Source organism: Camelus dromedarius, chromosome 1, assembly GCF_036321535.1.
Source record: "Camelus dromedarius isolate mCamDro1 chromosome 1, mCamDro1.pat, whole genome shotgun sequence".
Lineage (NCBI taxonomy): Eukaryota > Metazoa > Chordata > Mammalia > Artiodactyla > Camelidae > Camelus > Camelus dromedarius.
Genome location: NC_087436.1, coordinates 74,092,103 through 74,113,399, shown reverse-complemented (window position 1 = coordinate 74,113,399; position 21,297 = coordinate 74,092,103). Strand labels below are relative to the sequence as shown.

Below are 21,297 nucleotides of genomic sequence, written 5' to 3'. Positions count from 1 at the left end.
TTACTGCATCTAAGTGGTTGTTGTGTTAAATGGTACATAGGGTCAGAAGTAGTGTATCTTTATTGTGGATTGTGGCTTTTAACTTTCAGTGCCCTTTGTCTTATTTAATACCCTTTGGCTTGAAGACTACTTGGTTTGGTGTCAGGATTTTTTAAAAAAAATGTTATTGAAGTGTAGTTGATTTGCAATGTTGGTTTCAGGTGTATAGCATGATGTCAGGATTTTAACCGGTGCTTTCTTACTGTTTTTATTTGCCTGGCAGATGTTTGCCCATCACTTTATTTGTAATCTTTTTGAATCATTGCCTTTTAGTGTCCTCTGTGTACAGCAGAGTTGAATTTTTTTAAGAGCCAATTTGAAAATCCTATTCTTTGAATAGGCGAGTTAAGTCCCTTTGGGTTTATTGATATGACTGCCTAAATTCTGTCACATTATTATTACATTATTATCTTATGGTGTAATTACTGCATGTATTATATTTACTATGTCTATTTAGTATTTCTTCTTTATTTTTTCTAGTAGTTACATTTGCCTTAATGCTGTCTATGCTGCACTTATAAACCCTTTTTCTTAAAGTAAGAAACCCCTTTTGCTTTTTGTCAAATTTAAATGGCGTTCTTTACAACTAGTGGTCTTCTACCTTCCCTTTTGTTCTCTCTTCCCATCTTTAGTTACTTCTGCTCTCCTTTGTCACATATATAATATTGATATGTTATTCTTCAGTGCCATTGCCCCACCCATGTTTTAGTCTCAGCTCTGCAGCTGAATATTTAAGTGATCATCATCAGTCTTTTTTCAAAGTTTTCCCAGTCATCATTTAAAAAAAATACTCATCCTTACCTGTTTTCCAAATTTTGCTTTGAAAAATTTAAAACCTACGGAAAAACCAGAGATTTTCACCAGTTGTTACCACCTTGCCACGTTTGCTGCTCATCTACTGGTTGGAGGAAGCTTCACCACCTAGTAGGTTCCCTGGAGGGGCACATGTGTACCGTGTTCTGGCACATTCAGAACTGCTTTTCTGTGGCTTTGAATCTTTTGAAGGAGGTGTTGGCTGGATATAATGTCCTTAATTGTACTCTCTTTCCTTATATTTCTTGAAAACACTGTTTTACTGTTGTCCTGCTTTGTATATTGTTTTTGAATAATCTGATACCATTCTAATCTTCTTGCCTTTGTAAATTATTTCATCCTTTTTTGCCTGAAGACCCTGAGAATTTTTTCATAATCTTTAAAGTCTTAATATTGTTTTATTAGGATGTATTTCAGAGTTGATCATTCTTGGTTGATTTTTCCCTAGTATGAAAAATGTGTAGATTTGAGTCTTTTGCTTTATTTTAGGAAACTTCCTTGGTTTATAGTTTTAAACAATAGTTCTGTTTCATTGCTTTGATTTTTTTTCTTCAGGGACACCAGCTGTGTTCAACCTCCTTTGCCTGTTTCCATCTCATTCACTTGCTCTCTCACCCTTTTTTCTTCTGTATCTCAGTTTTCATCTTCTTGGTTGTTTTCCTGACTTTCTTCAGTGTCTTTGTTAAGTTTACATCATGTCTATCCTCCCTTGTACTTTGTAATTTGGTTTTCATTTCTGATATAATTTTGTCTTTTTTTTTCTCTTTCTTTCATTTAATCAACTCTCATTTTGTTTGCTTGTTTTGTTTCTTGTCCATTTCTGTTTTTAGGTTTTATAATTCTGATTCAAGGGTGACTTTACTTTATCCCCAAGTGCTTGTTTGGGAATATTTGGTAAAGTTTGGAGTGTGTGTTACAGTTTTCTTTGACTTCGTGTTTGTTGGTGGGGAGGGGTTGGGAGGGACTTCTCATGAGCAGAAAAGATTTTATCACATTTCCTGACATTTTGCGGTAGTTTTGTATGGATGTGGTCTATGGTCTACGCTTATCTATTCCTATTTCTTTCATGGACAGGACTCCTCGTCTGACAGAGCCATCTTCTGCGCTTCCTCTTGTATGGATGATGGTGATGCTGGGTGGGAGAGGTAGGAGGACTGTCGGCCTATCTTGCTTCTTTTTGTTTCTGCTGGTTCCTGACTTTTCCCTTCTCATTTCCTTCTTGCCTTTACTGCCATGTCTTCAGGGGAGACCACCTCTTCTCTCCGTATCTGATTCTCCCCCAACACTCTTCTCTGAGGCTGACACTCTCAAGCCCTTTCTGCACAGCCGCGGCTTTGGACTGTCAAGTTCCAACCTGTGCTTGGTGTCCTGGCTTTTCTTGTTCACTTTCTGGAGGTGACTTTGTGCTTCCTCTCAGCCCTCTGCTCCTTGTAGTCTTTTCAACCTCTCCTCTCCTGTCGTCTGTACCCACAGGCCTGTGGTGCTGGTAGGTAGAGTGTGGGAGCACTTCTGGAAAAAATTCCCCTCTGCTGACAGGTGATTTGAAGATTGTGGTATTCTCTGTCTTCTGGGAATGCCGAAGGCTTGGAGCCCATGTGGTTTTATGTATTTGTTCTTCTTGTTGATTTTATGTTTTTTTCAGAGGATGAGGGGGGAGATTTGAAACCAGGTCACCACACATATTCTCCAAACCAGAAGTCCTCTCTTGGCATAATCTAAAATTCTGAGCACTACGTGATAGCAAAGTAGTTTTTAAACTTTTATTAATGATTTCCAATTTGCTGATTTGTGATTTCCCCCCTAATTTGTGGATTTTTATTGAGAAGTGTTTTCTTCTATTATTTGACAATACAACTTTATGAGAGAGACAGACATAAGAAGAGAAAATGTCTTCCCCAAATCAGAGTGTTGATACTCATAATAATTAAAGTGTTAGTTTTTGATTTTCAGGTTGTCTTCAGTCAGCTACTTGGCCATTAAAATAAGCAAATTTTACAGTAAGATTCTGTTCACTTGTTAATTTTAGATAATAAAATTTTTCTGTGTAAATATTTTCCTGTTGAAAAATTATTACTAAATTTCAAATATGAACAAAGTCATTTCCTCCTCTGTGAACTTTTTTCATAATACCTTATTAAAGATTGCATCCCTGTCTTTATAGATAAGAACTAAAAGAACTAAGTAGGGAAGCATTCATACTTCAAGATCTCTAAGAAGACGTAGCAGATACTTAATATGGAACAAAAACCTTGTGAATCAAATAATGAAGATCTTTTATCAGGTAGTGGCATTACATCCAATGCAGGTATGTGTTTTTTATAAAACTAAATGGGGACAGACTGGGAGTTTGAAATTTGTAGATCCTGACAGGCATATGTAGAATAGATAAACAAGATTACACTGTATAGCACACAGAAATACATACAAGATCTTGTGGTAACTCACAGCGAAAAAAATGCGACAATAAATATGTGTATGTTCATGTATAACTGAAAAATTGTGCTCTACACTGGAATTCGGCACAGCATTGTAAATTGACTATAACTCAATTAAAAAAAGAAAAAAATAAAAAAAAAACTAAATGGGGAAAAATTAGAACTAAGCAGTCTTCATAATATTCATACAAACTGCTATTTTTTTCAGTACGTTTTGGTTTTAACTGCAGGGCACAGACCTCAGTCATGAATGTTTACCAGATGATTTATAATTCTGCTTCTTGAGGAAGAAGTTTTTTAGTCCTTTAAAAATAGCATATCTGTTATATTACTTTTCTGGTATGAGGATTCTTTCATATTGAGGCACTGAAGCATGTTCTGTGTTTATCTACATGCCTCCTCTTCCTCGGTCTGCTCTAAGCCTGCACTCTGCATCATTTGGCTTCTTTTCCCTTACTGCACCCCTGCCCTCCTCCAGTCAGGTACCAGGTCCTGCTCCCTCTGTTGTCAGAAATCTCTTGAATGCATTTTCTTTTTCATTCCCGTGATTACTGTCCTAGTTCAGGCCCCCATCAACTCTAAAGAAAATTATTTCAATCAGAAGATAGCAGGCAGGAAAACAAACAGGTAGCGTAAATAAGTGGCATTTCACACAGGGAACTGACAACACAGGTGTTGAAAGAGCTGAGAAGCCTCATGGAGAATGACACAACCCAGAGATGAGCCGCTGCAGGGAGCTGCCCCAGCCTGTGGGCTAGCAGGGCCCTGAGAACAGGAACTGCTCTACAGCCTAGAAGCCGGAGCTGGAACCACGGGACGGCCGCCTGCGGGAGCTGAAGCCACACTCACTGCCCGAAGCCCATCTGAGGCCAGAGAGAGGAGCAGTCCCTTAGCTTCTCCCCACCTCCTGCCTCCTCATCTTTCCCAGCACCTCCCTCTGCTAACCCACCAAGAAACGTTTGGGCAGGGGCCTGGGAAAAGCAGTTCTCTACAACACACAGCAGGACAGAGATGGGACAGAGAATGGGTTTTCTGGCAGTCAGGCAGATGACCTGACAGCCCTGGCTGCTTTCCTTGTCTTGTGGCTGTCATCTGAAAGAATGCATCTAGAATTTACGGGTCTGTTGTAAGTTTGTTTTTTCAGTTACAGTTCCGCTGTTTCACTGGTTGGCCTTAAAAACCTTTCTTTTAGCACCCTTATTTTGTAAAAGCTTCTGCTTCCTAGGTTGCTCATGCCATCACCACCTCCACCCAACTGTGCCCCTTAACCTGCTGGTTCCCCTCACTCACCTCCCCACCTGCACTGGGTCCCTCATCTCCATCAGGGGTGCTGGTCCTTAGCACATGGGCTGTGGCTCCATCCTCAGACACATCACGTCCCGTAATGTCGTTGTCCTCGTGGATGACTGTCTCAGACGTAGACTCGCAGCTTCCAGGCCTTTTTAGTTCTAATCGTTTTGACCTGTACTTGAGCTACTCGCTTCCCTGTCTTGGATCTTATGACCGAGAAGGGCTGGACCTGTGTAGTCCAGCCTCCTATCTCCCAGCACTCTCACTCCCTTCTTCCTACAGCACTGATTTCTCTGCCTCATGAAGGTAGTGGTTCTCAACCATGGTCCCCTGTCAGAATCACTTTCTGAGATTTTTGAACTGTTAGATGACTTAGACCCTCACCTGAAGATCCTGAGTCAGTGCTGTGGAGGGGGACTGGAGCACCACTGCGTGTGTGTTTAAGCTCTGCAGATGACCCTGATTCACAGCCGAGGTGGAGCACAGCTGCTGTGGTTCCTGTTGTTTTCCCTTAAACTATCAGCCTCTTCCTGTCTTCACTTTGTTTTGCGTCATTCATTGTTCCAGCCAGTTATTTGCCAGGATCCTCACCTCCTTTTTTTCCTCTTATTCTTCTTTGCACTCTTACAGGAAAACCCCAGTCCTTATCAGGCTGACTGCCATCTCCATTTTTGTACTGGGCTGCTGGAAGAAAATACACAAATGTCGATTTTCCACCAATTTGCCGTTTCAGAGTCATAGCCTCCCATCCCGACTGGGCCCTTGAAGCTGCTGAGGAGATCTTTCTCATGATCTTAGCCAGTTCTCTCTCTAAATTCCCACAGTACTTATTTCAAAATTATACCATTCTCTAGTCCCTTACCCTCCCGCCTTCTTTCTCACTCTCAGATAACGTCATTTCCTAATGTCCAGAGAAAATGTCACTGTTTTTCACAGCCACGCCTCTTCATAGTTCGGTGGGGGAGGGACCTTCTTAATTTGCTTTCCATGCCTTAATTCCCACTCCCACTCTCACCATCTCAGCCTCCTCAGAGATTTGGCTCCAGAATCTCTGCAGAATCTTGGGCCCCTCTGACTCTGATTTCTTCCATCCCTTTCCATTTGCACTTATCCATCAAAGTGAACATGCTAAATCGCTCCCAGTCTAAAAATACTAACAAGTAAATATACCACATCAAAACAACAAAAAATAAAACCTTCTCCTCAACCTGTGCTTCCTTATTTCTTCTTCCTTCATAGCTGTGCCTTCTGCAAGACAAGTCTGCATTCACTGTCTTCACATCCTCACCATCCATTCACTCTGTGAACTACTGCCGTAGGACTTTTGAACCTAGTGTTCCAATGAAATCACTGTGGCTGCAGTGACTAGATTTTCTCTTTTTTGCTAAGTCCAGTGAGCTCGTTCCCCTTGACCAACATTTTCTTTTAATTAAGAGTCCAGACCAGTTGTATTATGGAATGTCCCACATTCTAGATTTTTCTGACTGTTTCTCATGTTTAGATTCAGATTAAACTCATTTGGCAAGAGTTTTATATAGGTGACATTGTATACTTCTACATCATACTTCAGGGAGCGCATAATGCCAGATCTCACTAATTTAAAGTTATAATTCCCCTTTATAATTAATAAGTCACCTATAGGAGGCCCTTTGAGACCTTGTGAATATCCTAGTACTAAATAACCTTTCATCCAATGGTTTTAGAATTGAAGATCCTCACCTGAATCAATTATTACATTGATGATTTTCTAATTTTAGGAATAGTTATCAGCTTACATTTTTCAGGAAATAAAACCTTTCTTTTCATTATTATCACTATAGATCCATAGATTGTTTTCGATTCAAAGTTCTGGAATGCATTGCTGTCACTGTTGTTTTTGATGCTCAATTGTATCAAATTTGGCCAGCCCCTTTAGGCCAGTTTCTGTGTTGTCTTAAAACATGACCCACTTCATTGCTTCCTGGCACATCAAAATGTTCCAGGCTCACATTGTACTTTGCCTGTTCCACCAGACCTAGAATCAGCCGTTCACTAAGGAGCCCTGGTTTCTTTTAGTAGAAAGCAGTGTTCAGACACCAAGATGTCATGTGCATATTGCTACTGACATGTCATTGTGTCTAGGAGCGGTCAGTTTCTAAAGCTTGGAATTAGATTTTTTTTATTGTATGTTCAAATTCAAATTCAGTACCATAGGGTTCTTCCTCATCTTCCCCCATTCCATATCTGTAATCTCCCTTACTGTGAAAACTCAAGTTTCAAAAACCTTCAGAATATTTACTCATTTTTTTCTTTCTACAGTACACACAAAATCATTTCAGAATTATAACAATACTTCATTAACAGCTTATCTACTAAGTTCACATATAGTTAGGTGCTGTGTTCTAAAGTTACTAGAAGGAACTGTTTTCTCTGTGAGGTTATGTTATCAACTTACTGTGCACCTAGGTTTATTTGTTGCTGTTAGTATTCAAGTTCATTTTATTTTTTGAACGTGTATAACATGTATTTGGCTGAAAGGTGAAAGCTTTATAAAAAGGTATGTTCAGTAGTCTTCCTACCATCTCTTATCTCTTCCATTCTGTTTCCACCCATCCCTATACCCCATAGATAGCTGCTTTAGTGAGATTCTGTCTTATTCTTACGTTGTTTCCTTTTTGCAAAATTAAGCAAATGCCACACATACACATACACATACATATACACTCTTGTTTCTCCTTTCTTACAAATAGAAGGGAAATTAACCTCCACCTATTAAAGGAGGGCATATCAAAGAATTTGTGGACATATTTTAAAACCACTACAGTTTTCTTTCTGGTCACAAATTATTTACATTTCTCTCACATGCCAAATACATTCACTCCCCTAAAAAGTCCCCGAACAGTCTGATCCCACTGTAGCTTTCACTCAAACGCCAGAATCACTGAATCTAAATTAGATTCAAGTATGGATGAAACTCCTCAATTGTAGTCCTTTAAATATAGCTCCTTGAGTAGAGGTCCTCTTTATCTGAAGGCTTGAGACACCCAACATCCAGTGGGAGCCAGGCATAAGATAACCACTACCCACACTCCTATTGGAAAAGCAGTAAACATAAGCACATGTGTCTGTCACAGTTCTAAAAGCCAGCTGGGCACGAGGTGACCATTGCCTGATTAGGACTCAGGCCTGGGAGTAGTTCTCCGCGGTTCTTGGCTCTATCTACTGGACGCTTGGGTCTGACTTGGAGTGCTTCTTCCTTTTGCATGAAAGGTAGCATATGTTTTCAGCTGAGTGGCTTTTCTCAGCCTGCTTGTGGAAAAGCCTCATTCCATCTCACACTGCCTCTGTCCCTCAGTCCAAGCCAGGGGTGGTTCTTGAGTATAATACTCCAAAATCTTCATGCGTCTTCTGAAAATCTTACTAGGTTTTACTCCCTCTGTCTTCCGTTTAAATATCAGTATTTCTTCAGAGCGCTCTTCTTGCTCTTGTCTCTTCACTCTGTTCACCGACCCTAGGTGATCCCACTGGCTCCAGGGGTTCACTAGCACTCACATCTCACATGAGGATGATTCACAAATCCTGAGCTCTAAAGCAAAACACTCTCCCACACGCCAAGTCCATGTACAGTATTTGCAAGTCAACATCATTACTTGAATGTTGCTGAAACCCCAAACTGAAGAGAAGTCTTTGATGTCTCCTTCTCTCTTACTTACTTACCATACCTCTTAAATCCACGCCCTTGTTTCTGTCACCACTGCCTCTGCTTTAGGGCAGAGCCTTGCTGTGTCTTGCCTGCACTGTGGAAAGCCGCCTTCTACTTGGGTTCTCTACCTCATTCTGTCCCCATCCAGCCACTCTCCACACGGAAGCCAGAGAGTCTAGTTAGGTTACCCTCTACTTCCAAGTCCTTTAATGATTCCCTAGAGCTTTCAAGATGAAATCCAGACCCCTTGCTTGGCGTGACCAAAGGCCCTTCATGATTTGTCCTATGTTTTAATTCTCATATCTGGCCACGACTTTCCTTTCACCTAGAATGTGCCATGGCGCCTCAAGACTCTCGGCCAATAAGGATGGTGCTCCCAGGGCCCGGAGTACCCTTCCTCTTCTCCTGCCTCCCAGACTAGTTTAGTCTTATCAGAGATGCTTCAAGGCTCATTTCCGTCAAGTGTCCCTTGGTCACTATCAGGTGAAAACACCCTTCCTCCTTCCTGACCTGCTCCTCCTCTTTGCCTTGTGCTCTGCTCTCTGAGAGATTTTCCCTGGTCTGTTACCCCATGAGACCTCGAGCTCCTTCAGGGTTCAGTAAAGGAATCACCAGGGACGTTGTTTCCCACAAAATTATCTTATTATTGTTAATTAATTAATTCTTTAATATTTAGGTTCTTCGAGTCCATTTTTTGTGTCCTCTATTCGTGGAACAGTAATTGAAAACACGTCTTCAACTGGGACTTTGACACAGATTCCTTTTTTCCCTAAATATGAAGTGGAACTTGATTCTCACAGAAAAGCCATTCCTTACCCTGGAAAGGAGCACATTGAACGTGTTTTGGAAGAATATTCACATCAAGTCAAAGATTTGCAGAGAAGACTAAATGAGGTGAGTTGCATTCTTTTCCTCCAGTACCTGATGCTGTTTTGGGAAGACAGTGAGACACAGTGATTTGGAACAGAGCCTAAACTTTCTGGAAGAAAAACTTAATAATGGACTTATTGGTTAAACTGGTTAATTTGGCCTATGTGTTCTATTTCAGTATTAAAAATAGGGCTGATGAAAAGTCTACATGGCTATTTATTTTTTGTTAATAACTAGTCATAATCTCTTGACCTAATTGTATATTTTTTCCAGTTTTATTAAGAAAAAATCAACATATAGCACTGTGGAATTTTAAGGTGTACAGCATAATAATTTGACTTACATATACCATGAGATGACTACTGCAGTAAATTTAGTTAACATCTATCATCTCATATAGATTTTAAAAAAAGAAGCAGAAAATATTATTTTCCTTGTCATGAGCACGCAGGATTTAATCTCTTAACAGTTTTTGTATGTGCTGTACAATGGTGTTAACTGTAGTCGTTATGTTGTGCATGACATCCCCAGTACTTAGGTATCTTATAACTGGAGGTTTGTACCTTTTGACCACTTCATCTAGTTCCCCTTCTCCCCACCACCCTTCTCTGGAAACTACAAATCTGATCTTTTTTTCTATGAGTTCTTTTTTGTTTTTTTCAATTGCACATATAAGCAAGATCATTTGGTATTTGTGTTCCTCTGTCTGACTTACTTCACTTAGCATAATGCCCTCAGTGTCCATCCATGTGGTCACAAATATCAGGATCTCCTCCTTTTTATGGCTGAATAATATTCATATATATATAAGCACACACACATCACAACTTCTTTATCCATTCATCTGTCAGTGGACACAGGTTGTCGCCATGTCTCGGCAATTATAAATAATGCTGCTATGAACATGGGGGTCCAGATAGCTCTTCAACATAGTGTTTTTCTTTCCTTTGAATATATTCCCAGAAGTGGTATTGCTGCATCATATGGGAGTTCTGTTTTTGGCTTTTTGAGGATCCTCCACACTGTTTTCCATAGTGGCTGTACCAATTTACAATCCCATCAACAGTGCACAGGGTTCCCTTTTCTCTACATCCTTGCCAGCATTTGTTGTTGCTTGTCTTTTTGGTGATGGCCATTCTAAAAGGTGTGAGGTGACATCTCACTGTAGTGTTGATACGCATTTCCCTAATGATTAGTGATATTGAGCATCTTTTCGTGTACCTGTTGGTCATTTGTATATCTTCTTTGGAAAAATCTCTATTCAGGTCCTTTACCCATTTATAATTGGATTGTTTTTCTGTGATTGATTTGTATGAGTTCTTTATATATTTTGGATATTAACCCCTTATCAGATGTGTGATGTGCAGATACTATTTTTCCCCACTTCATAGATTGTCTTTTCATGTTGTTAATGTTTCTTTTGCTGTGCTCATGGTATAATCTTAATGAAACTTGAATAGCTCAAAATATTATAACTAATGACATATATTATAGCCTAGAAGTCAAACTTACCTCATACAGAAGCCTTTGTGATCTGATTTCTCCCTGTGCATTTTAGCCTCTTCTGCTACCTGTTCCCTGTGTGTACCCTCCATTCCAGCAATGTCAAGCTACTTGCTCTTCCCTGGACGTACTGCACTGTCCTAGACCTTCATGCCTTTGCCCAGGTTCTTTCCTCTTCTCTACCTGTCTGCCTGGCAACTTACGATCCATCAAGACTCAGCTCAAGCATTTCCTTCTCTGAAGCCTTCCTTCTAGACACAAGTAGGTCTGTCCTCCTGTACACAGTTATTACTCTTTGTGTGCACATCTGCTATAGTATTTAATACACTTTATTGTAGTCATTAATACACTGTCCTGCCTCATAAGACTGTGAGCCCTTAAAAAAACTACAACTTTAAGTGCTAAAAGTGATGTGCCACTGTATTAAGTACAGAGGATACAAAGACGAATAAGATAGGACTCACAAGGAGTTCATAGCCTTGAAAGGGAGCTGGCATATAAATATTGACAATACTTTATGATAAGTACACTAATAAAGATGGACAGATGATACATAGATAGATAGCTAGATGAAACACAGAGGTAGCAATGAGAGAAGAAACAGTGTCTTAATTAATTTTTCATGTTTATCCTCTAGCAGTGTGTGTGACACTTGATTGGTCCCAATAAATTTGTTAAACCAGTAAATGTTAGGGCTTTTTGGGTACTTGTAATGTTTAGCACAAACCTCCTATTAACAGCTATTATACCAGCATGGATATATAAAGGTGGAAAAGGTGTGGTCCTTTTTATGTACACACCTACAGTCTTATGGCTGAGATACTTAAAACAGAAAATGATAGTAGCAGGACATTGGTGCTACAGTAGGGTTAAGCAATGATGCTAAATCCAGTCGATGCTCTACATTCCTCATCTTACTTGACTTTTCAACGACATTAGATACACATGACAATTGTTTTTCTCTTGAAACTCTCTTTTCTCTTAGGTGTCTTGGAAACACCTCTCTTGATTTTCCTCTTGCTCGTTCTTTTCCAGTTTCTTATTCCAGCAAAACCCTCTGTAACAGACATAGTGTTTCCCATGGCTTCTGTTCCCACTTTTATGCCAGTGAATGTTTGCTTTGTATTTTAAGTCAAACCTTTTAACTGATCTCCACACAAGTTAGTATATCTATATGTTCCTACATGACAGTTCTACATGAAATGTTTCTCAACATTTCCAAATGCATACATGATCTTTCCCCCAAACCTTTCTTCTAGCTATACACACAAGGTAAAAACCTGATTCATCCTTGATATCTCTTCCTTTAACCTGATATCCACTTTACTACCAGATTTGACCGACATACCTCATATATATTTCTTAAATCTGCTTTCATTTCCACTGTTACTGTCCAAGGTTCAGACTACTCTGGTCATTCACTTGCACTATTGGAGAAGAAGGTAAGGGACCTCCCTTACAGTGACTGTCTAAACAGTGTCAGCTGCAGAATCAGGTAGTGTCCTATTACATTTCCTTCCTTGTGTAGTTTTTGTTTTTCCTGTGGTTCCTAATTGCCTTTCTTTTTCCGTATACTATTTACCTTTTTCATACCCTCATTTAAAAAATTATCATATAGGTTTTCTATCAAACCCTCCTTTGACCCAGGACACTAGGAGTTTTCTGTTCTTTAGTCTAGATGAGTTTCTTCTTAGGTCTGTTGTATAACTATTTTCTTGAAACTCCTATCACTAATTTCCTGGTTGGATTCATAATTTCCAGGATTCACTGTTTTTTCTCTTTCTCTTTCTTGGTTTATTTCTTCATTTAGTCAAAACACATCTTTAGAAACTTCCTAAGAAAGAGTATATGGTACACACATTTCATGAATTTTTTCATTCTGAGAATGACTTAAGCTGGGTAAAGTTGAAAGCCATTTTCTCTCAGCCCTTTAAAAGCATTGCTGCTGATGGGCAGATGTCTATCTGATTCTTATTCCTTTGTAGGTGATGTTTTTTTACTTGAGGTTCATCTTTGGAAACTTTAGGGTCTTCTCTTTTTTTTAACTTTTTTTTTATTGAGTTACAGTCAGTTTACAATGTTGTGTCAATTTTCAGTGTAGAGCACAATATTTCAGTTATAATGAACATACATATATTCATTGCCACATTTTTTTCGCTGTGAGCTACCACAAGATCTTATGTATATTTCCCTGTGCTATACAGTATAATCTTGTTTATCTATTCTACATATGCCCGTCACTGTCTACAGATTTCGAACTCCCAGTCTGTCCCTTCCCACCCTCCTCCCCCTTGGCAACCACAACTTTATATTCTATATCTATGAGTCTGTTTCTGTTTTGTATTTATGTGTTTTGTTTTTTTTTAGATTCCACATATATATGAGAATTCTCATATGGCATTTTTCTTTCTCTTTCTGGCTTACTTCACTTCGAATGACATTCTCCAGGGACATCCATGTTGCTGCAAACGGCGTTATGTTGTTGGTTTTTATGGCTGAATAGTATTCCATTGTGTAAATATACCACATCTTCTTTATCCAGTCATCTGTTGATGGACATTTAGGCTGTTTCCATGTTTTGGCTATTGTAAATAGTGCTGCTATGAACATTGGGGTGCAGGTGTCGTCCTGAAGTAGGGTTCCTTCTGGATATATGCCCAGGAGCAGGAGTCCTGGGTCATACAGTAAGTCTATTCCTAGTCTTTTGAGGAATCTCCATACCGTTTTCCACAGTGGCTGCACCAAACTGCATTCCCACCAACAGTGTAGGAGGGTTCCCTTTTCTCCACAGCCTCTCCAGCATTTGTCATTTGTGGGTCTTCTCTTTCTCTCTCAAATTCCACTACAATGTGCTTAGGTGTGGATTTTTGTTTTTTCGTTCACTGTGCCAGGGACTCAGCAGACCCTTTTGGTCTGCAGATTTGTGCCTTTCAGCTTTGAGGAATTCAGTTGTTTTTTTTTTCCTTTGATAGTTTCTCTCCCTCTGTTTCTTAGCTCTCTTTTTCTGAAGCCCCTGTTAGTCAGATATTATCTCCTAGGTTGAACCTCTAAATCTCTTACATTTTCTTTCAAAATTTGTGTCTTTTTTTCTACTATTGTGGGGCATTTTTTGACTTTCAGTATTTCTATTGTAACTTTTTAGTTTGCAACCATATTTTTAATTTCCAGGAACTCTTTTTTCTCCTCTGATCAGTTCTTTGGCATGGTGTCCTGCTCTTACTTTATAGCTAAAATGTCTCTCAGATTTCTCCGCAATGCAGGTTTTTGGAAGTATTCTTCCATTGCTGCAATGTCTACCTTCGTTTCTTTAAATGTTTTCTTCTTGGTATTTGCTCATTTGTTTATCTTGATTTCTTTTTTATTTTGTGATCTTCCTTCAAGTGTTCAGTGGGTTTTGGCTTTTTGTTCATACTCTAGCATGAACAGTAAAACAAAAACAGAAACAAACAAAAAAAAACTGATGGCGTCTCTCTATGTATGGGCAGAACTTGATGCCTTTACTTTAGGGTAATTAGGTAGAGCATCAGCTGTTATGCTGGGAGATCTCTCAGTGCCTGATTTTAGAGATCTTGGTGAGTTTTTTTTGCAGTAGAACACCTGGATTGTTGAATGGCGGTTGTCAGCTGCCAAGTATTTTAAGTCAGTTGGAGGTAGGGGGTGACTTTTCTATATATAGAATTTCAACCAGTTCTCCTGTTCTCAGGAGTGGAGCTTGTTCCTATCTCTGTCATGAGCCAGAAGTCAGATTTGTTCTAGACACAGTATTTCGGTTGTAAAGTAGAGAGTGAATTGAAAGGGGGCAAGGCTGAGACAGTGAGACTAAAGTATTACAGAAATCTAGGTGAGAAATCATTAATTAGGCATGAAACAGTGGTAAAAGGGGAAGGGGGTACACACAACAATAAATCACTGATATATAGATTTTGGGAAATTATTAGCTATGAGAAAATATGTCCCTCTAATGAAGGCTAATTTGCAGGACATTTTTTTTCAGAGCAATGAATTGCATGAGAAACAGAAGTTTTACCTAAGACAGTCAGTCATCGATTTGCAAACAAAACTTCAAGAGATGCAGATGGAGAGAGATGCCGTGGCTGACATCAGGTTGGGTTTCGTTACCTGAAATTATCTTAAAGTTTTACTCTTTGTAGTTTGAAACCACTTGTGTGAATTTGAGTTTTATCAATATTATTTCTTCTCTTTTATTTATTTCGTAGACGAAGGGAGAGTCAGTCCCAGGAGGATTTAAGAAATCAGCTTCAAAATACCGTTCATGAACTTGAAGCTGCCAAATGCCTTAAGGAGGATATGCTGAAAGACAGCAACACACAGATAGAGCAGCTAAGAAAGATGATGCTTAGTCATGAGGGAGTGCTTCAAGAAATCCGAGCAATCCTAGCTGACTTTGAAGAAGCCTCAGGCAAGAAAATATATGAACACGACAGCATGTCTACCATCCACTTCCGCAGCATGGGCCCAGCTATTAGTAAAATCCTAAGAGAATTAGACACAGAGATTTCTTTTCTTAAAGGGAGGATATTTCCAGTAAGTGGTGAGAACACTACGTCAATTTTATATTAAAATTCATTAAGACAATAGTATGAAGCATATAATTTTTTAAATTCTTAAAAGTAAGCCAGTATCTCATTCTTGATCTCTAAAATAACAGAAGTTACTTCCACAGTGCTCTCTCTTAATAAAGGGAACTAACTTCACTTACTTGTATAGTTTCATGAGAGTTTAGCTAAAGTGAAAGATTTAATAAAATACAGCAATAGAATGTATCCAGTTCTAGTATTTGCATCTTTCTAAAGCATTCCTTTAGTTAGGAAATCTGTAAATTTTCCAAGCTTTAGATTTACCAGTTCCTAAATCAATGTCTCTTTTTTTTATAACCAGGTAGAGGATCAGCTTGAAGCACTGAAATCTGACTCACAGAATAAAATGGAACTACTTCTTCAACAACATCAAGATAGGTAGGTTTCTGACTGAGATATAGAAAACCATAGTGAACCTGTATCATAAGTCTACAGTCTCTCATTAACAATTCCAAAATCTAAAAAGCTTTAAAACAGAATTTTTTTCATAGGTTTCTGGCAGGCTCATGATAAGAAAAAATTATTCTGACACTTAAAAAGGAGGAAGACTTTATTCGAGGCTATTGCTATTGTAATAGGAGTTTGCATTAGAAACTAGTCAGACTTAACTCCCAGTACAAGGACAATGGGATTCATAGCCAAGAAGCAGGGTGAGGAGGTTAGCAGATGGAAAATTACTAGAAGAGAAGGCATCAAGGGTTGGGGGATTCTCACTAAACTGACTTAGCAAAGTTTTTACTAAGCCTAGGCTTCTTACTAACACGGGTAGGGGCGTGGACTGCCAAGAGGAGTCTGACTAAAGTTTGGTCAAGGTGATAATCTTTGTCACTCATTTGTTGACAAAACCTGGTCTGAGCTAATATAAAGCTCTGTATAGTCTTTATGATTCAGTGTGAATACTTAAAAACCTATTATTGCATTAGTAATATGTCTGTCTTCTAGAAAACTTCCCTAGATCTCTCTGGGGGTGTCAATTTGTATTTAGTACAGTTATTTATTACAATTGTAAAAATTTTTTTTAAAATTCTGAATTCTCTAACTGAACTGGCCCCCCAAAGGATTTGAATAAAGGATTCTGGATCTAACTTATATTCTTGTCATAAAAAGAATAGCATATTTAAAGCTAAAACAAAATACGAAAGTTGAGAGTGTTGAAGTTATTAATTTTTGGAATAAATTCATTGTCGGGAAAATCTGTATCGAATAACAATTAGCACATTATTTTTATAGGATTGAGCAGTTAATAAGTGAACATGAAGTTGAAATAGCAGGACTTACTGAGAAAGCTAGCAGTGCTCGGAGCCAAGCCAATAGTATCCAGAGTCAACTGGAAATCATTCAGTATGTGTGTCCTGGTGGTTTGAAATTGAGTCTTTTATTTCACTTTATTTTTATTAATTTTTTGTTCTAAGATCTTAAAAATTGCTTCATAATTGATTCTACAAGAAAGTAAAACTTAGTTCTAGCATTCAAATGAATAGAAAAAATTAATTAATGTATAGATAATGCTGTCTGACCCTACCAGAAGTATTATTGCAAGTATTTGGACCTTTGGGGATTAGATATTTTAAATATTGTCTGTATTTCAACTGAAAGGATAAAACACCCAGTATATATATATGTGTGTGTGTGTGTGTGTGTGTGTGTGTGTGTGTATGTATATATATATATGTGTGTGTGTATGTATAAATATATAAAAATAAATACATATGTATCATTAATTTCATAATTTGAGCTCCTATGTTGAAACTTTGTATATGGATATTTTCGGTTATACACAAAAGTAGAGAGAAGATTGTGTAATGAACTCCTGTGTACACATCACCTACCTTTAATAGTTAATATTTTTGAACTTAAGCTTTTAAGAAGCAGTTTTGGAAAGTAAGAGATTACTGGTCTAATAATGCCATATAAAACAATTAGTGGAAGTATCTAAAAGCTAGAATACCCTTAAGTATCACACTTATTCTTAGTTTGCTCTTTGCTTTTATTCCCCCTTTAAACACTTCTTAGAGAACAAGCAAGAAACCAGAATTCAATGTATATGCGTCAACTCAGTGACCTGGAATCTACTGTTTCTCAACTACGTTCTGAATTAAGGGAAACCAAAAGGATGTACGAGGACAAGGTGAGCTTAGGCTTTGCTGCTCTGCTTCCAGCGGCTGTTATACACAGAATCAATTACATAATCTTTAGTAGTTTATTTGCAAATGAGGAATTGAAGCAATCAAGATTAAAAGCAGTTTATAGAGTGGATGCTAAATATCTACATGTTAAATTGGATGCTAAATATCTACATGTTAAATTTTAGATAAAGAATTTTTAAGTTAGCTCAAATTAATTCATTCTTAGAAAAGTTTTTTGCAGACTTCAAGTAAGTTTCTAAAAAATAAATAATGAGGCCATTTTAATTTGTTTTCAAGGCTTAGTTAGCTTCAGCAAGTGCTTGGTACCAGCTGGTCTCCCTCTACCACTGAATATTTCAGGGGCTTACCTCCTCTCTTACTTCAGCTCCTACATGTTAATCATTGTACGACGAGCAAACTGAATTCACTTTAAGATTAGTCTAAATAAAAAACAATTAGGAAGCTAAATCTTCATATCTCATCACACAGTTCCTATTAAAACCCAGTATTAATTAATATTTGTTACAGTATTCTGTTCTCTCACTCTCCATAGCTAAAGAGAAGCTGTTCATTATTGTCAACCATTTTTCCAGACCTTAGGTTTTTGTTAATTTCAAGGACACAAAACAGTGTTCTGTTTTGTGAATACCACCTTTCATCTTCAAAATGTTCTAGTTTGGAAGGTAAATTCCATATATAATTGTCCTACCTGTAAGACAACCACTAACCACTAAGTTCTAACCACTTGTAGCCAATTTCTTATATCTTAGTTAATTGGGAAGAAATAGAGTATAAGGAAGCTGTCAGATTTTCTTTATAAAAATAACTCAAATCTACAAGGTAACAGTACGAGAAAAAAGCTCCCTATGGGAAGAGGCAGTTGGAGCACTAATTCTTCCAGATATTTTCCTGCTGTTGGGCAACCCTTTCTGTAATTGCCACTGTCATCCCTGTGCTGGCCACAGGAGGGGGCTCTTTCTTCTGCATGGACTGTAAGACCTGGACTTTGACTTCCTTGTGGCACAGCTAGAAGAAGAATGGAAAATCTAGACATGACTTTACTATAAAAGTCTAAATAATAAAGAGTAACATGAAACTATATAATCTCAGTTATGAGATTTGGGTCCTCTACAGGGGCTTTCAGACATTTTTGATCACTACCCACAGCAAGAAATACAGTTTACCATATGATCTAGTACACACGTACAACTTGAAGCATGTTTCACTGAACAATATTACTATTACTTAGATGCTGGTTCCTTTCTGTTCTCGTCAGATGCTGATTTGATGCTCACTAAGTTGATTTCATGTTTCACTGGTGGGTTGCAGCGTGAATAACACTGCTCTCCCAAACCTCTTCCTTAGCTCTTGGCCTGGCTAAATCCTCGTGTCAAGGTCATTTCAACCCCTGCCACCTGGAAGCAGCCATAAGGAACTTTAGACTTCTTAAGGGCTAAAACCCAAGAAACAAAAGCCCAGAGAGAAACATTTATTCCTTCCTGCTTCTCTGAGGCCTGCTTTTTGTGTTGTGGTTTCTTTCCTCAGGATGAGCTTTTCCCTTGAAGATTAACAGCAGGAATATCCACCCCATTTTTGGCAGATCAAGCCTACACAGAAGGTCTTGGTCTCACCCTGTAGGATGGCCATGATTTCAGTACAGCATGGGGTGAAAAGGTGCTTTATCACTCAGGTCTAGCGCAGGTAGTCACTTTGGGAGACCTGAGCACTGACAATTTGAGAACGAGAGAGGAAATAGGAGAGCTGTTGTATTATAGTTCAGTACAATAACTGTTAATTCAGCACTACTCAAACCATTTTGAAAAGACTATTCATTGTTTATTGACAAATTAAGTCCTTTGAAAAGCCAAGAAACACTAAATAAAACTCAGCTCACCTGTTTGTCTTACATAATTTGAAATTGTTACAACTTTCCATTGTAATGTTGCTTGGAAAAATTGCCCCTTCATAAACTATCACCCATTGTTTGCTAATCTGCATACAGTCTGATATATAGCATCATGCTGATCAATTCTGAATTTGGCCATGGTGGGAAATTTTGACAAATACTAACACCTAAACAGTAGAAAAATAGCTTTTGTGCTTGTAAACATCTATCTCTTTAGCAGAGTAGAAGCATAAGCATCCAGATAAATGACTGCACACGTTTTAGGTAAGTGTTTCTTGAGGTCACAGAGATACAAACATAATACTATACTCATTGTTTTGTTTTGCTGTGATGTAAACAATGGATCACCAAGAATTTTGAGTCTCAAAGTCAATATTTAATGGAAATAAAGGGGACATATTAGTTTAATTAATTTTAATCCAGATCACTGAGACTTACAATAAAGCATATTGAATCTAACTGAGTTGGCACCTAGTTGATGGTTAACTAGGCTCTCTTAATAGTAACTCCTTTTAGTCAGGGGACACTGAGAGATGATTATCCTGCCATATTAATACAGATTTGAGTATACACCATCCTGAAAGACATTAATATATGATGTAACTGAGCAAGTTTAAAAAATTTTGCATTTTGGGTTCATGAAAAATTCTATTGTTACGAAAAGTTTTTGTTGTATTAAATTGAATATAGAATCTAAGGAAACACAGATTCTGTTTAATTTCTTTCATTTTCATGTACTTTGACTTTACATTGCTAAAGCCTATTAAAACTTTAAAGTCTATTTTATTTTCCACTGCTTCAGTGCACATTTTAGTATATACTGTCCAAATAACAATAAGGAAAAAAATATTTAAAAGCTATGATAAAAAATGAGATTTGTGAGAAAAGAAACTTATAGGGGTATTTTGATATTATACATAAACGTATTTTATGAGAGGCAGGCCATATTTCTCCAGAGGTCAGATTCCATAAGAAAAAAGTGTTTACTATTTTTAAAATTGGTGGCATGACAGGTCTGAACAAAACTTTTCCAACTAGAATGCATGAATTAAGAGAAAACTTACTTAGGACAGTGTTTCTTTTCATATAAAAATATGTTCATATTGATGAAAATAGAAATTGTGTTTCAAAGATTTTAGACATAGCTTTTGGATGTACAAAAGTGTTTTACTGTAATGTATTTTTTTTTCTATTCTTCTCTTTCCATTTTAGGAGAACCTCCAGAATTCCCCTATACGAATTTGGACCAGTAGAAGCTGTCACTATTGGCTCTGTAGATTTGGCTTTACTCTTAACTTTCGCTTTTTGACAACAAAAATATCTCATGATCTTGATTCTAAGTTTATTTTTCATACTTTGAAAGCATTTGGGGCTGAATTTCGTACTCATAAAGTGAAGATTTAGTAGCACTGGCTGGAGCTATATACGGTACGGGAAGATTCTGTGCAAACCTCTTTGCATAGTTCTGCCAACGCACCTCCATGCCTACCTGCAGCATCCCTTGTTATCCCATAACTGTGTCTTTTTGCACACAGAAAACAAAAGATACAATTTGGCATGATTGGTAATATCTAAAATGACCGTAATTTTAGAATGAGATCCCAGTACTTATTTGTCCAGTGATCCAAAACAAACAGTAGATTCATAGATGGTGAAAGGGAAAACCAGTGCTGCTACTTAAAAAGAAAAGAGAAAGAAAAAATCTTTACTATATCTCAGATGTCGGTATTTATTCTGGACATTTTAAAAGGCTTTTCTTCATAGTGCTTTTTACAGCTGTTTGTATCAGCTCAGCTGCTACTTCAATGGTTTTCCCTTTCACTCTCCATTTATCTTTTGATTGATTAATCAATATAAATATTTTTACTCTAAAAAGTGAAAGGTAAAAGCAGAGCGATAGCAGTTGAGTCAGTACTGACAACTACAAACATGTTCCTGCAGGGGTCTGGAGAAACTTCTGATATTAAGCTTAGACGGAAAGACAAGAGTTGGCTCTTTTTCTTTTTTTTTTCTTTTTTTCTTCTTTTCAAAATTT

General features: G+C 37.8%; 1 protein-coding gene across 1 annotated transcript in view; it reads left to right on the top strand.

Annotated features, from left to right (window-relative positions):
• CCDC158 (coiled-coil domain containing 158) overlaps nucleotides 1–21,297 on the top strand; it is a 69,616-nt gene that overhangs the window by 8,825 nt on the left and 39,494 nt on the right. The window contains exons 3-10 of the mRNA XM_064485521.1: nucleotides 1,927–1,997; nucleotides 3,014–3,157; nucleotides 8,936–9,153; nucleotides 14,627–14,736; nucleotides 14,850–15,177; nucleotides 15,532–15,608; nucleotides 16,461–16,571; nucleotides 17,244–17,358. Coding sequence (XP_064341591.1) covers nucleotides 3,088–3,157; nucleotides 8,936–9,153; nucleotides 14,627–14,736; nucleotides 14,850–15,177; nucleotides 15,532–15,608; nucleotides 16,461–16,571; nucleotides 17,244–17,358 — 1,029 coding nt within the window. The 5' untranslated portion in view covers nucleotides 1,927–1,997; nucleotides 3,014–3,087. The remainder of the gene's footprint in view (nucleotides 1–1,926; nucleotides 1,998–3,013; nucleotides 3,158–8,935; nucleotides 9,154–14,626; nucleotides 14,737–14,849; nucleotides 15,178–15,531; nucleotides 15,609–16,460; nucleotides 16,572–17,243; nucleotides 17,359–21,297) is intronic.